The sequence below is a fragment of the Embiotoca jacksoni genome, unplaced genomic scaffold, assembly GCF_022577435.1.
Source record: "Embiotoca jacksoni isolate LCO1_2020_lvr unplaced genomic scaffold, fEmbJac1.0.p SCAF_16, whole genome shotgun sequence".
NCBI classification, from domain to species: Eukaryota; Metazoa; Chordata; class Actinopteri; family Embiotocidae; genus Embiotoca; species Embiotoca jacksoni.
In genome coordinates this window covers 14,511,675-14,525,209 of record NW_027185296.1, presented here as the reverse complement: position 1 = coordinate 14,525,209, position 13,535 = coordinate 14,511,675, and the positions used below count along the sequence as shown (strand labels likewise).

Below are 13,535 nucleotides of genomic sequence, written 5' to 3'. Positions count from 1 at the left end.
GTGGCTGCTGTTAGCCTTACTTCTGACATGTGGACATCCACAAAACCAAAAACTGTTGAGAAACTGTTATTTCTGAATAAAAATGAATAAAATGTCCCCTGTCCTGTACATCATTGTCCAAGTTACACAAGCATATTCAGTCCCCTCTTCCTGGTTACACAAACACTTCCACTGTCCTCTGCCTGCTTAAGCTCATGACATTTTCCTAAAGTGACAGAAAAACATTATTACACAACCTGCCATATCATATGATACGACCATTTTGAGAAAATTTACACACAGAATACATTCAAAAAATATTTTATTATGCACATGTGATAATTTATGGACAGAAATTATTTGGTCATACATTTTTGTAATTCAGTCATTCCCAACAGCCATAACAGACACAAACATTCAATGCATCACATGTGGTTCAGATACAGCTGCCTGTCATTATACACTTGGCCAGTAGGTGGTTTCGTGTTCACATGAAGCTTCGAGAAATGAACCCTTTCTAGAACCAATTGGCTGAAGTGGTTCGATGCCTCATGAGGCTTCATCTCACCATCACTAGCTAAAAGTCTATAAAGTGTACATTGTACAGTGGTGGCAGTCAGCTGAGATGTTGGTGATCATTGCCTCTTCTACTGAGCTGTTACCTGTTCAGGTATCTGTTACTTACTGTCCAGCTGTGCTGCTTTCTCTGCTCATATGGAGACATCTGCATTCTGTGAGAACTACCTGGCTGAGGAGGAAGCATGGGCGCAACCAAGTGTACAATTAGAAAGTGGGAGTCACGCAATTAGGTTCCTTCACAATGGGAAATAAATTGGAAATAAATCGCAAATAACAAGAGACAGAAGTGGTGACGTTGTTCATAAAAGGAGAATCTATTTAACATAATTTTCACTATATTGGGGGACATGTGGTATTTTCTCAGAATTGGGAAAGTTCGTGTCCCCCACACGACTCCCCCAAAAAGGCCGTGGTTAGGCCCGTGAACCGAGTCATCCTCCTTTAAACGAGCTCCACTCCTTACTCCGGGCCACTAGGTAGCGCTAATGCGCCTCTTTAGCTGGTTTCACAACCGCCAAAAAAAACACCAAAGAAGAAGAACCGAGGCAGGCGGAGGAGGACGAAGAAGAAGAGAACCAAAACAAAGCGCTCCTTCAACAACATGTCTGTTAACGACATTAGAAAGTAATACAGGAATACTCGTAATAATTGGACGATGGGCGACACAGTCCACAGGAAGGGGATAACCCTGAAAGAAATGTGTTTCCGGGCTGTCAGGGAGCATTTCTCCCCGCAGGATTCTCACTCTGTCCTCGGTAAGTACGGAATATTATCATTCATTAAAACATAACTTCTGGTCCACACGTCACCGAATCGGAGCTCTCATTCAATAAGTCAGCAGTGTATGGTTGTACTTTTACAGAGAGGGTTCTCCTACAATCTCTAACTGAGGAACCGTTCATCATCCGGTTAGACGCTGTTCCACATGATGCAGCCTACTGCCCTTGGTACTCCAAGACACAGTACTCAGACATGTTGGTACTCCAAGATACAGTACTCAGACATGTTAGTACTCCAAGATACAGTACTCAGACATGTTAGTACTCCAAGATACAGTACTCAGACATGTTAGTACTCCAAGATACAGTACTCAGACATGTTGGTACTCCAAGATACAGTACTCAGACATGTTAGTACTCCAAGATACAGTACTCAGACATGTTAGTACTCCAAGATACAGTACTCAGACATGTTGGTACTCCAAGATACAGTACTCAGACATGTCGGTACTCCAAGATACAGTACTCCGACATGTCGGTACTCCAAGATACAGTACTCAGACATGTTAGTACTCCAAGATACAGTACTCCGACATGTCGGTACTCCAAGATACAGTACTCAGACATGTTAGTACTCCCAAGATACAGTACTCAGACATGTTGGTACTCCAAGATACAGTACTCAGACATGTTGGTACTCCAAGATACAGTACTCAGACATGTTGGTACTCCAAGATACAGTACTCAGACATGTTGGTACTCCAAGATACAGTACTCAGACATGTTGGTACTCCAAGATACAGTACTCAGACATGTCAGTACTCCAAGATACAGTACTCAGACATGTTAGTACTCCAAGATACAGTACTCAGACATGTTAGTACTCCAAGATACAGTACTCCGACATGTCGGTACTCCAAGATACAGTACTCAGACATGTTGGTACTCCAAGATACAGTACTCAGACATGTTAGTACTCCAAGATACAGTACTCAGACATGTTGGTACTCCAAGATACAGTACTCAGACATGTTAGTACTCCAAGATACAGTACTCCGACATGTTAGTACTCCAAGATACAGTACTCAGACATGTCGGTACTCCAAGATACAGTACTCAGACATGTTAGTACTCCAAGATACAGTACTCAGACATGTTAGTACTCCAAGATACAGTACTCAGACATGTTAGTACTCCAAGATACAGTACTCAGACATGTTAGTACTCCAAGATACAGTACTCAGACATGTTAGTACTCCAAGATACAGTACTCAGACATGTTGGTACTCCAAGATACAGTACTCAGACATGTTAGTACTCCAAGATACAGTACTCAGACATGTTAGTACTCCAAGATACAGTACTCAGACATGTTAGTACTCCAAGATACAGTACTCAGACATGTTAGTACTCCAAGATACAGTACTCAGACATGTTGGTACTCCAAGATACAGTACTCAGACATGTTGGTACTCCAAGATACAGTACTCAGACATGTTAGTACTCCAAGATACAGTACTCAGACATGTTAGTACTCCAAGATACAGTACTCAGACATGTCGGTACTCCAAGATACAGTACTCAGACATGTTAGTACTCCAAGATACAGTACTCAGACATGTTAGTACTCCAAGATACAGTACTCAGACATGTTAGTACTCCAAGATACAGTACTCAGACATGTTAGTACTCCAAGACACAGTACTCAGACATGTTAGTACTCCAAGATACAGTACTCAGACATGTTGGTACTCCAAGATACAGTACTCAGACATGTTAGTACTCCAAGATACAGTACTCAGACATGTTAGTACTCCAAGATACAGTACTCAGACATGTTAGTACTCCAAGATACAGTACTCAGACATGTTAGTACTCCAAGATACAGTACTCAGACATGTTGGTACTCCAAGATACAGTACTCAGACATGTTAGTACTCCAAGATACAGTACTCAGACATGTTGGTACTCCAAGATACAGTACTCAGACATGTTAGTACTCCAAGACACAGTACTCAGACATGTTAGTACTCCAAGATACAGTACTCCGACATGTCGGTACTCCAAGATACAGTACTCAGACATGTTAGTACTCCAAGATACAGTACTCAGACATGTTAGTACTCCAAGATACAGTACTCAGACATGTTAGTACTCCAAGATACAGTACTCAGACATGTTAGTACTCCAAGATACAGTACTCAGACATGTCAGTACTCCGAGATACAGTACTCCGACATGTCAGTACTCCGAGATACAGTACTCCGACATGTGGGTACTCCGAGATACAGTACTCCGACATGTGGGTACTCCCAGATACAGTACTCCGACATGTCAGTACTCCCAGATACAGTACTCCGACAAGTCAGTACTCCGAGATACAGTACTCCGACATGTTAGTACTCCGACATGTTAGTACTCTGACATGTTATTACTCCGACATGTTATTACTCCGACATGTTAGTACTCCGACATGTTAGTACTCTGACATGTTAGTACACTTTTGAGTTATATTATAACACCAACATGGACTTGACAGTATTTGTTGTTTCCATGGTATCATAAGACTCGTTAACAGTTACAGTATTTTCTATTTGGTGTTACTTTGTCGTGTTTGATTTTCAGTGGTTGTATTGAAGTTGTGTCCTCTGTTATAACTCAGATCTTCCGAGGCATCTCATTCAGGATCTTCTTCCTCATCTGACTGTATGTCAGCTGTATGAGCTGCAGCCGGCCCTCAATCAGAGAGGTATGAGCTGGGACTAAAGCCCATTGATGGATTTGGTTATAATTTTCCACGGTACCTTTGTTTTGATGAGGTCCATTTCTTTTTGCCTCCTCTCAGGGATATCCACTCACCCCGGATGGGTCGTGGTCCTACAGGACCTGCGTGGCCACAGCTTTGTGGGTCAAAAGTCTTCTTTAATAGTACAAATTCACATGTACAGTGATTATTTAGAACCCAGATGTGAAATTTCTCCTGTGTTACATTTCAGGCGATGGACGTGCACACGGAGGAAGAGGCGAGACAGGAAGTAATGAAACTGCTTTTTACGCTGGTATTCTACGGCTTCAGGAACCACTACGTCATTAAAAATAGCACAAATTTAAAAAGCCAGTTTTTCTTGAGGGCTGCAGCTTCATGTATCCGACAATTTTCACTCATTACAGGCTTACAGGAGCCCCTTCAGAGTTTAGCTGCTGAGCAGCGGCCCCTTTTAAACCTCTTAGAGAAGCGCATTCAAAGTGTTCGGATATCACACGGCATTGACCTGTTGAAGAGGGGGACATACGCTGCAGTGTACGTCCTTCATCGCCTGCTGGACCACGGGGTGGCTACCAAACTTGTTGTGGATGTGCCGTGTCCCATCGTGCTGTCCTGGCTCTTACATGGAAGAGGACCTCAGGACGTAGACCTGTCGCTGAAGAAGCAAATGCTCAGCACAAAGTCAAGCTGCGATTTGTCAGCCATTGCAGACGGGGCCATCTGTAGTCCAGGTCTTCAGACCGAGGCCTCAGATGATCAGGAGAACCACGTCGTTCCATGCAAACGCTCAAAGGTGGACTCTGTTTCTATGGAGGAGCAGTTTCTCTGTGGAACCTTCCCTCAGTGTGACAGTCCTTTAGGAGTGTGTCCGTGGGGTCAGATCAGCGGTCTGGAGATCGAGCCGTGTGGGTCCGACTCCCTCCGAGTCTTGAACTCTGCCCTGCCGACGTTTTTCTGCCTTCGCTGTCTAAGTCTCCAGAGCCCCTGTAAGTGTGCTACTAATGTGCTGGTATGTTTGTGGGTCAGTTCAGGGTCGACCAAATATCTGCACTATCATGCTCCCATCAAGTACAGACTTCTGTTTTTTTGTGGGGAATAATAATACATCCCAGGTTTACTGGACTTTGGGACAGGTTTTGATACTTGATGCTACTATGAAAGCATTTTGGCTGCCTAAAAAGTATTATCATTGAACTGTATCAAAATTCAAAATGTTGAATTGAATTACATCCAAGATGGACTGAGGTGAAGTGATGCAGCTCAGTGGTAAACATGACCATGTCCCAACTTCTTTGAGACGTGTTGCTGCCATCGAATTCAAAAACATTTTTCACAACAAAAAAGTATTTCTCAGTTTAAACTTTCGACATGTTGTCTTTGGTCTATTTTCGATTCCAAAGGGGTTTACATGATTTGCAAATCATTGCATAATGTTTTTATTTACATTTTACACAGCGTCCCAACTTTTTGGGAAACGGATTTGTAAATGTGTAAATAGCAGCATTTTTACTGGACCAGTGAAGAAAATTAAATGAAGGGTCATTATGTCACTTTCAGAGAATAGTGACACTATGAAAACTAGAGGAAACATTTGTTTGGCTGTGCTGGAATTTGTCGTTCTGTTTGTGCAGCGAGCTTTTGGGAATCAGATGTGTTGGACCTGGCCGCAGCGCTGAAGCAGCTGTCTGACAGCCACCGCAGTTCCCTCACAGATCTGAGCATCGGCGTCCTGCCGAACGCCAAGCTCATGGAGGTCCTGCTGGACGCGAGCCCCAACGTGACATCCCTGCAGGTGGAGGTCCAGACTCTGATATGGGGACCAGGCTTCTCACCACATCACCCCCAGAGTGCAACGGCAGACATGTCAGGTGATGTCAAGTAACATTTGAAGTGAGCATTTGTCAGTCAGCAGATTATTTTCTGTCCGAAGTCTAAAAATAGCAAAACAAGACTCCCAGAATATTCCAAGGTGACATCTGCAAATGTCTTTTGTTGCCCAACCAACAGTCCGAAAGCAAAGATATCTCATTTATAAAGCTCGTACATGGAAGAAAGCAGCACACGAAACAGAAGATGTTTGGTACTTCTGCTTGAAAAATAACCAAAACTATAATTGCATGCCGTAAAGCATCGAGGTGTATAATAATACAATCAACCGAACTTTCCCTCCTAACAGAGCTGCACCTGGAGAAGCTGAAAGTCAAAATAACTGCGCTCCAAACAGATCTGCAGTTCATGACGTCTGTTCTGAGACGCTGTCCACATCTGACCTCCCTTCACATCGCTGGGATGAGATTACCCAGCGGTCAGTCTCAGAAGCAGCTGCTCACCACTCTGTCAGGTAAGGCGTCGCCTCACTGTGATTGTCCACAGCGTCTAAACGGTGTCACAGCCTTGAGGCCCCAAATATTGGAGGTTTAAATTCCTGTCGTAACCTTTTGACATTTTCCCTTACATGCACCGCACGGTGAAAATAGTCGCCAACATTTTTGAGACATATTTGTGAAAACTCCAGCCACATTATGAACCAACATTTCTGAGCTGTTTGTCAAAAGTCTGCGTCTTCAGTAGGAACCAGTAACTTGCAGCTGAAATTAACAGACGGAAAGTCCAAAGTACCACGAGACACACTACCGCCTCACTGTTGTTGTTTTTAAATGTGTTGTTTATAAGACAAATATAGAATAAAACATTATCCTTCAGGATGTGCTAAAAGGAGAGTAAGTGACCCCTCAGCCGACCGACCCAAAATCCCACAGATATGTTCTGCATACTGACATCAATAATTAAAACAAGGTATTATATTACATAAGAAATGAAGCAGACTCTTGTCTATTAAATGAATTAATGTGAATCAGATAGCATCATGACACAGCAGCCAATCTCAGCCACAATATATAAAAGGCGCTCAGGTTAACTACAAATGAATTCCATATAATCTCCTAGCGTGACGCTGTCACTCACACAAAAGGTTCGGGGCAATTTACAGATCATTTATTTAGTGAGTGGAAAGTGAATTATTTACACTCAAAGCTCCCGATGCATTTTATTTATTAACACCACAACATCAGTTTATTTATTAACAGCGTCTATAGGAAGCATGTTTTTGTCTGATGTCATTGGGCAGCGGTTCCCATGACGCCAGCGAAGAGTCTTCACAAGCAGATGTCAGATCATCAGCCCGTGAAGGCCGACTCGTACCGCCGTAAACTCGGTGATTACGAGCCCGAACCTCCAGACACGTCACTTTCCTCCTGACAGATGAATTGTTCTATCTCTAAATCAAATGTACTCTGAGGTTCTGTAACGAATTATATGTCGTCATCTTTTAGAGTCAAATCACTGCTTGAGGATTCTCAGCTTGGAGGACATGAAGCTGTCCGATTGTCTCTCCGACATCCAAAATCTGCTGAAAGACTGCAAATTGGAAGGTAAGAAGAGGACAAAAGAGCGAACAGTATGTAAACCTGTTCTTTTTTAAATGCAAATATAAAAGTAGAATAGATTCTTTGAAGGGCTCTGCGCCGGCGACAGCTGTGGCCTTCAGGCTTGATGATTTCATGACGTCCTCCAGTTGAGAACACGACGTCTCAGGAACGCCTTCTTCAAATGACGCACAAACGTTCACTTGGACACAAGGATGAATTGATTAAATTGGTGGTTGAAGAACACGCTGATATCTCAGATATGCGTTGAGGGAATTTCTTAAGATTGGGAACAAATGCTTACTCGGACTAAGCAGTGTTTTTTGCGAGCTGAAAACACCGACGGGGAGCGCTGAGACGTCCCGGTTGATACGAGACCGAATATCTGCGGAAAAAACGGTTAATTTATGCTTGATTAATTGGATTAGATTGATTTCACAAACAGTTTGTGTTATCAACAGAGTGGACAGAGACAGAGAGTCAAATACTCGCTGAGAGGACGGACCGCCGGTCGGTGAGGCTTCATGAGATTCTGTGTGCGAGGGAACATCTTGGTGTGAACATTGGTTTGGTTGGACGGAGCTCGGTTCAACGAGTAGTTTTATGTGAGCGGGACACTTAAAGAAAGAGAAAATTAAATAACCAATCACCGGGAGGCGATCAGGCTGGAGGAACGTCTGTCCGTTCTTGTGCCATTTGTCCCGCCCTTCCTTCACTGTGATTGGACAGGAGGGTCAAATGTGCTCAGCACCTGGTCACGCTGCTGCTCCCATGAACAACCGGTTAAAAGATGCACTGCGCTCAGGGAAATACACTTTGGTTGAGTTTTAGTTGGTCACAATTCTCAATGAGCAAATACAACGTGTGTTTCCTGCATCTGTTCATCAGACTTTATTCATCTTCATTGGGATTCTTTAGAGCTGCGAAGGACTGTAACATCTATGTTGTATCATCTGAAGCCTGTCCTGTCTGAAAAGCTTTTCTTTTGAACTCCCTCTCACAGAGCTGCGGTTGAAGGACTGCCGCCTCCTCGAGAACTGCAGTGACAAAGAAGAGCGTCTGCAGCAGCTGGCGGCGGCGGTGAGGTCGGCGGCCTCGCTGCACACACTGAGTCTGGCTCAGAACCGCCTCGGTGAGCTCAACCTTCACCGCACCACGACACCACGGACGAGCTGCTTCCCTGTCGGCCTGCTTGAGTGGAGATCATGATAACATGCTTGTTTTCTGTCATTTAAACCTACATTTTTAAAGTGGGACGGGAGCATTTATTGCCGGGCTGTTTCTTCACCATTTGAACTCACATCTAAAGGAATAGTGACGAAATCTTAGTTTGTTGCTTTACTGTTTTCCTGATTTTAGACACAACTACTAACGAGAACTTGGCTTTACCCAGTAAATCCACTCCACGAAAACTACCAGAAAAAGAAAAGTTTACAGCTCCAACCGTCACCAACACAAGATTAGGAGAAAGAAAATCTGACCGAGTTTAAGAGTCCGCTCAGAAAGGCAGCCAACAGAAGAGAAACAGCTGCATGTGGACTGATTGGCTTTAGTGAGACACTGCAAGTCTGCACCAATCAGAAAAACAAGGAGGAGCAGGAGGAGGAGCAGGAGGAGGAGCAGCAGCACCAGCAATTATAGGAAATATACCAGGAGAGGATGAAAGTGTTTTCTGGAGTGAGGACGTGGGACAAGGCAGGAGACGCTCGGTCAGCTTCCTCATGAATCTGTAGGAAGGAACTGACACCAGAAGATGGCAGTGGTGCAACGTAATGGACGCAAGCTGCCCTTAAAACACAGAGAAGAAGAAGGAGAACCAGAACGTTACTTTACCGAGTCTGTTCTTCCACCCCGCTGAAACTAAATACTTGGGTTTTATTACAGAGGACGGTCGTGTCCCGAGAGGACTGATGTTGTGATTTTGCACTATTTCAAGTGAATTAAAATGAAATGAGTTGAATTGCGGCACAGTGGTGCAGTGGTTAGCACTGTCGCCTCACAGCAAAAAGGTTCCGGGTTCGAATCCGGTCCTGGGCCTTTCTGTGCAGAGCTTGCATGTTCTCCCTGTGCCTGCGTGGGTTCTCTCCGGGTTCTCCGGCTTCCTCCCAACATCCAAAAACATGCACCTCAGGTTAATTGGTGGTTCTAGAAATTGGCCTCAGGTGTGAATGAGAGCATGAATGGTCTTTGTTTCCGTCTGTCTCTCTGTGGCCCTGGGAGGGAGGCTGCGGCTCAGACGGTAGACTGGGTTGCACACCAATCGGAAGGTTGGTGGTTCAATCTCCAGCTCCTCCTGCCCTGGTGCCTAAGTGTCCCTGAGCAAGACACCGAACCCTAAAATGCTCCCGATGGTGAACCATCGGTGTGTTGTAAGTCACTTTGGATAAAAGCGTCAGCTAAATGAAATGTAATGTAATGAATGAAATAGCCGGTGATTATAGAGGAGCATTCAGCTGCTGACACGGCCGCTCCACATTAGAGCTAACGTTTGTCCGTGTGTGCTGCGTGTGGACAGATGACTGTTGTCAGCGTTCACTCCCAGAGTCACGCGGGTTGAAGCGCTGCAGTGTGGCGCGGGATGAACATGAGCATCTGTTTGTGTTGTGATTGTGTGAAGTGATGTCGCTGCCTGTGTGTCCACAGCCAAAGACGTGTGTGTGCTGGCGGAGCTGTTCTCAGGATCCCCGGAGAGCTCGGTGAGACGCCTCGACCTCAGGTACAAACCCTAACCACAAACGGATCCCGAGTCAGCTACAATAAGTTAGAAAGGCTCCACGTGGGATTCAAAGGCTCTGCAGAGACCAGTTGTAGGAGTTTTGAAAGTGAAATGTGGCCCTACTCTTACCTGATATAGGATTTCAGCTGCTCAACAATTTCGGTCTCTTTGTCGTATTTTTTGTTTCAAGAATAAATTACAACTACCTGATAAAGAATATGTGATCACTTCTTGTGATAATAATCCTGCTGCACATCACAGAAATATTCGACTTCTAATCTTTTTTTAATTTCTGTTTTGAATGTAGAGAACCATCACAGGGCTCAAAGTTAGAAAAAGCTCTTAAAAGCTGCGCATGTTTCCAGAACAGACCGTCGGTGACTGGAATATAGACACAACGACTACATCAGCTGTCAAAATAAGAGCTTTAGATGCTGTTTAATTCATGTTCAGTGAAATTCAGGCCCCGCCCACTGTTCCTTTAAATAATGTCAGATTTTCTGATAATGCACTCAACAGCTCCAACTTCATCCAGCCGGCCGAGCTGCTGGAGTTCGCCACCAGATTGGAGACGCGTCGGCCTCGGCACCGGCTGACCCTTGACCTCCGGAGAAACCCAGGGGATCGAGACCCCGACATGTGGAACGCTGCGCTGACGAGGCTCCGCCCATTCTGCGTTCTACTGGTCAAAGGATGGAAGTCCACTGGCACGATGGTCGACCACGTGAGCAACATGTGAACACCGAGGGAAGGGACTGGAAGTTAATGTGAAGTTTGTGGCTTTTGTTGGTGTTTTTGGAGACGGTGACGGTGGTCGGTTAGAGCGCTGAAGGGCCGACCAATCAGAGAGCAGTGTCGATGTTTTTTTTTTATATGGTTCGATTCCAGGCTGCTCCGGTAGTTTCATGTTCAGAAGGACTCATGACTGGACTTTGTGATCGGTCGGAGAATAAAAGAGCATCCCACGTTAGTTTGACATTTGAATCGTTTATTAAACCAACATCTGTTCCACTTTCCAGCGTCTTCTCAGGCCGAGTGCGTGAGTGAAGGTGGACGTTAAAGTAGAACTGAAAAAGCCGGAGGACTGACGTGGAGGTGGAGAGCCGGCCGTCCGGCACCTTCAGACAAACATCATCAACACCGAGAACCGAGCCACCATTAGTAGAAAAAAACAACCAGACAAACGCTTTTCAAAGAGCTTCATCTTTTTCTCAGTGGACCTATTTTTCTTTTTTTTTTAAAGCTAAATACGGAAACACTCTTTACTTTATATTGTTTTCCTTTTATATTCTCATGTTTTATGACCTCAGGTTGAAGAGAATGGAGACCCCCACGTCTGCATGCTAATTGGCTGATTTGCTGGGTTTATCTACAACCAGCTGTTACATGAAACAAAGACAGAACACACTCCTACAAACTGCTGCAGCATGTCGGCCTGGCCGTTTCTGAGGTTTTCATCTGGTCGGGAAAAAAAATGAAAACATCGGGCTGTAGTTTCACCACATGAAGAAGTCAGTTGTCAAATCAGGGACCCGTTTGTTTTCCCTTCAGTGATAGATCACATGTTGTGACTCGTACACGTCACAAACAGACCTTTAAACACTATATGAAGACATTGGACCGTGGCTTCATTCAAGTGGAGTTCATATTCATAAAGCAGGTATGAGTTCACGGAAGAGCCTCCAGGGTTTAGTCTGAAATCAGAGCCGCGGTCCCCCGTTGGTTTGTGAACGTTATGAATCCTCCAGTTCAGATTCTGTCCGTCACCATCTTTGCTAGTTCGGAGCGGTTTGGAGCAGGAAGTGACCATATTTGGACGAGCTGGGGGAGGAGCCAGCGGTGGATCTGACTGATCTGATTAGAAACCTGACGATACTACGTCCCGCCCACCGATAGCTGTAACCTGACTGCACCACAGGCCTGTCAATCAAACAGACACGCCCCCAAAAACAGGCCTTCTTGAATCTTCTTTTCTAATGAATGAGGGATTATTTTCAGATGGACCTCCAGAAAACTAATAAGAAGGAGTGACTTTAGCTAACAACACCGAGATAACTGATGGACACATTTTATTCACTTTGGATTTGATGAGAGAAGTTGAATGGGAGTCTATGGAGCCGGAGGCTTTTTGGAGCCGACCTCTAGTGGCACTCGCTGGTATTGCAGCTGAAGACACTTCTGGATCAGAACCATTTTTCCAAAGCTACGTCCACTTTTCTAAACAGTCTGTGGTTGTAGCCTAGTTTTGTTTTAACATTGTTTTTATAACTTCTGCATTAAATCTGAATAAAGGCATTTTTGTCAAAAGAGCGGTGTGGACTTTTTCTCTTTTCAAACTTTTAGTGTTTCCTTCCGAAGATCATCTTCATCACGAGTTTTTTCAGTCTGTAAATCCGACGGTTGGGAGTTTTTGATGGGTGTGATGTGTCCTCATGTATCAGTCGGTGACAGCTGCGAGCTAAGAAGCCAAACATGTTCCAGATTTGTTGTATTGAAGTGAGCTTTGGATGAAAATTCCTCTGCTGGTTTGAATGCTGTGACAAAGTGGATCTGTTTAACGTGTGAACATTTTATCCACATTAATGATCAAATTATGACGGTGGACATAATTATGGTTTTTCATAGACTTCATACTTTGCAGGTTGAAATCGGCTGAAAGTTAAAGAACCGGAAATGAGTTCCATACATCCCACCTACGAGCGCATCATTTCTACACGAGGCCCCTGATGACTGGAACAGGCAGACACTCGGGAGTTCAGGACTTTAAGCTCTGCAAACAATGAGCGCTTCCTGAATTTGGAGGCTATTCTTTACACCCATCTCACAACTGTCTAAATTCTTTAAAATTTTACTTTCCTACATTTGGCAACTGTTGGCTGATTTTTCATGTGATGGAAAAAACTAAAAGGGATTTTAGAAATGAATTAGGAGTAAATCCAGAGGATCAGCTGATCGCTCCCACCCCAGCTCTCAGTACCAGCAGGATGATGACGGTCCAATGGAGAGTCCGTTCTCTCAGCCAGAACTGATGAAACCCATCGGTCTCATTGAACCGTGATAAAAATCCTTCTCAGCACATTTCTGACAACAAAAAGTCCAAAACATTTTCCATCAACAACCGACTTCTTCCTGCAGTGCTGAAGATGAACAGTTACAGATATCATGTGATGAATGCTAGAAACGTGTGGAGTCCACAGATGTTCAGAAAATGAATTTAAATTGCCACTTGTGAGAAGATTTACACTTTTACAAGACTTTAGAGAAGAACTCCCCCGCCCCCCCCACCCGCCTGGTCCTTCAACAGCAACGTCCACTCTTATATTTTGCTGCTTTGTCATCACTTATTATAC

At 44.4% G+C, this 13,535-nt stretch overlaps 1 protein-coding gene across 1 annotated transcript; it reads left to right on the top strand.

The window, feature by feature from the left end:
• Positions 1-1,076: 1,076 nt before the first annotated feature.
• Positions 1,077-12,520, top strand: lrrc41 (leucine rich repeat containing 41). Its single transcript, XM_069151061.1, has 10 exons — positions 1,077-1,313; positions 3,940-4,026; positions 4,123-4,181; positions 4,274-5,030; positions 5,676-5,912; positions 6,221-6,385; positions 7,377-7,475; positions 8,473-8,601; positions 10,113-10,185; positions 10,705-12,520. Exons 1-10 carry the CDS (start codon positions 1,214-1,216, stop codon positions 10,922-10,924), a joined length of 1,926 nt encoding a protein of 641 aa, XP_069007162.1. The 5' UTR covers positions 1,077-1,213; the 3' UTR covers positions 10,925-12,520.
• The last annotated feature ends 1,015 nt before the right edge of the window (positions 12,521-13,535 follow it).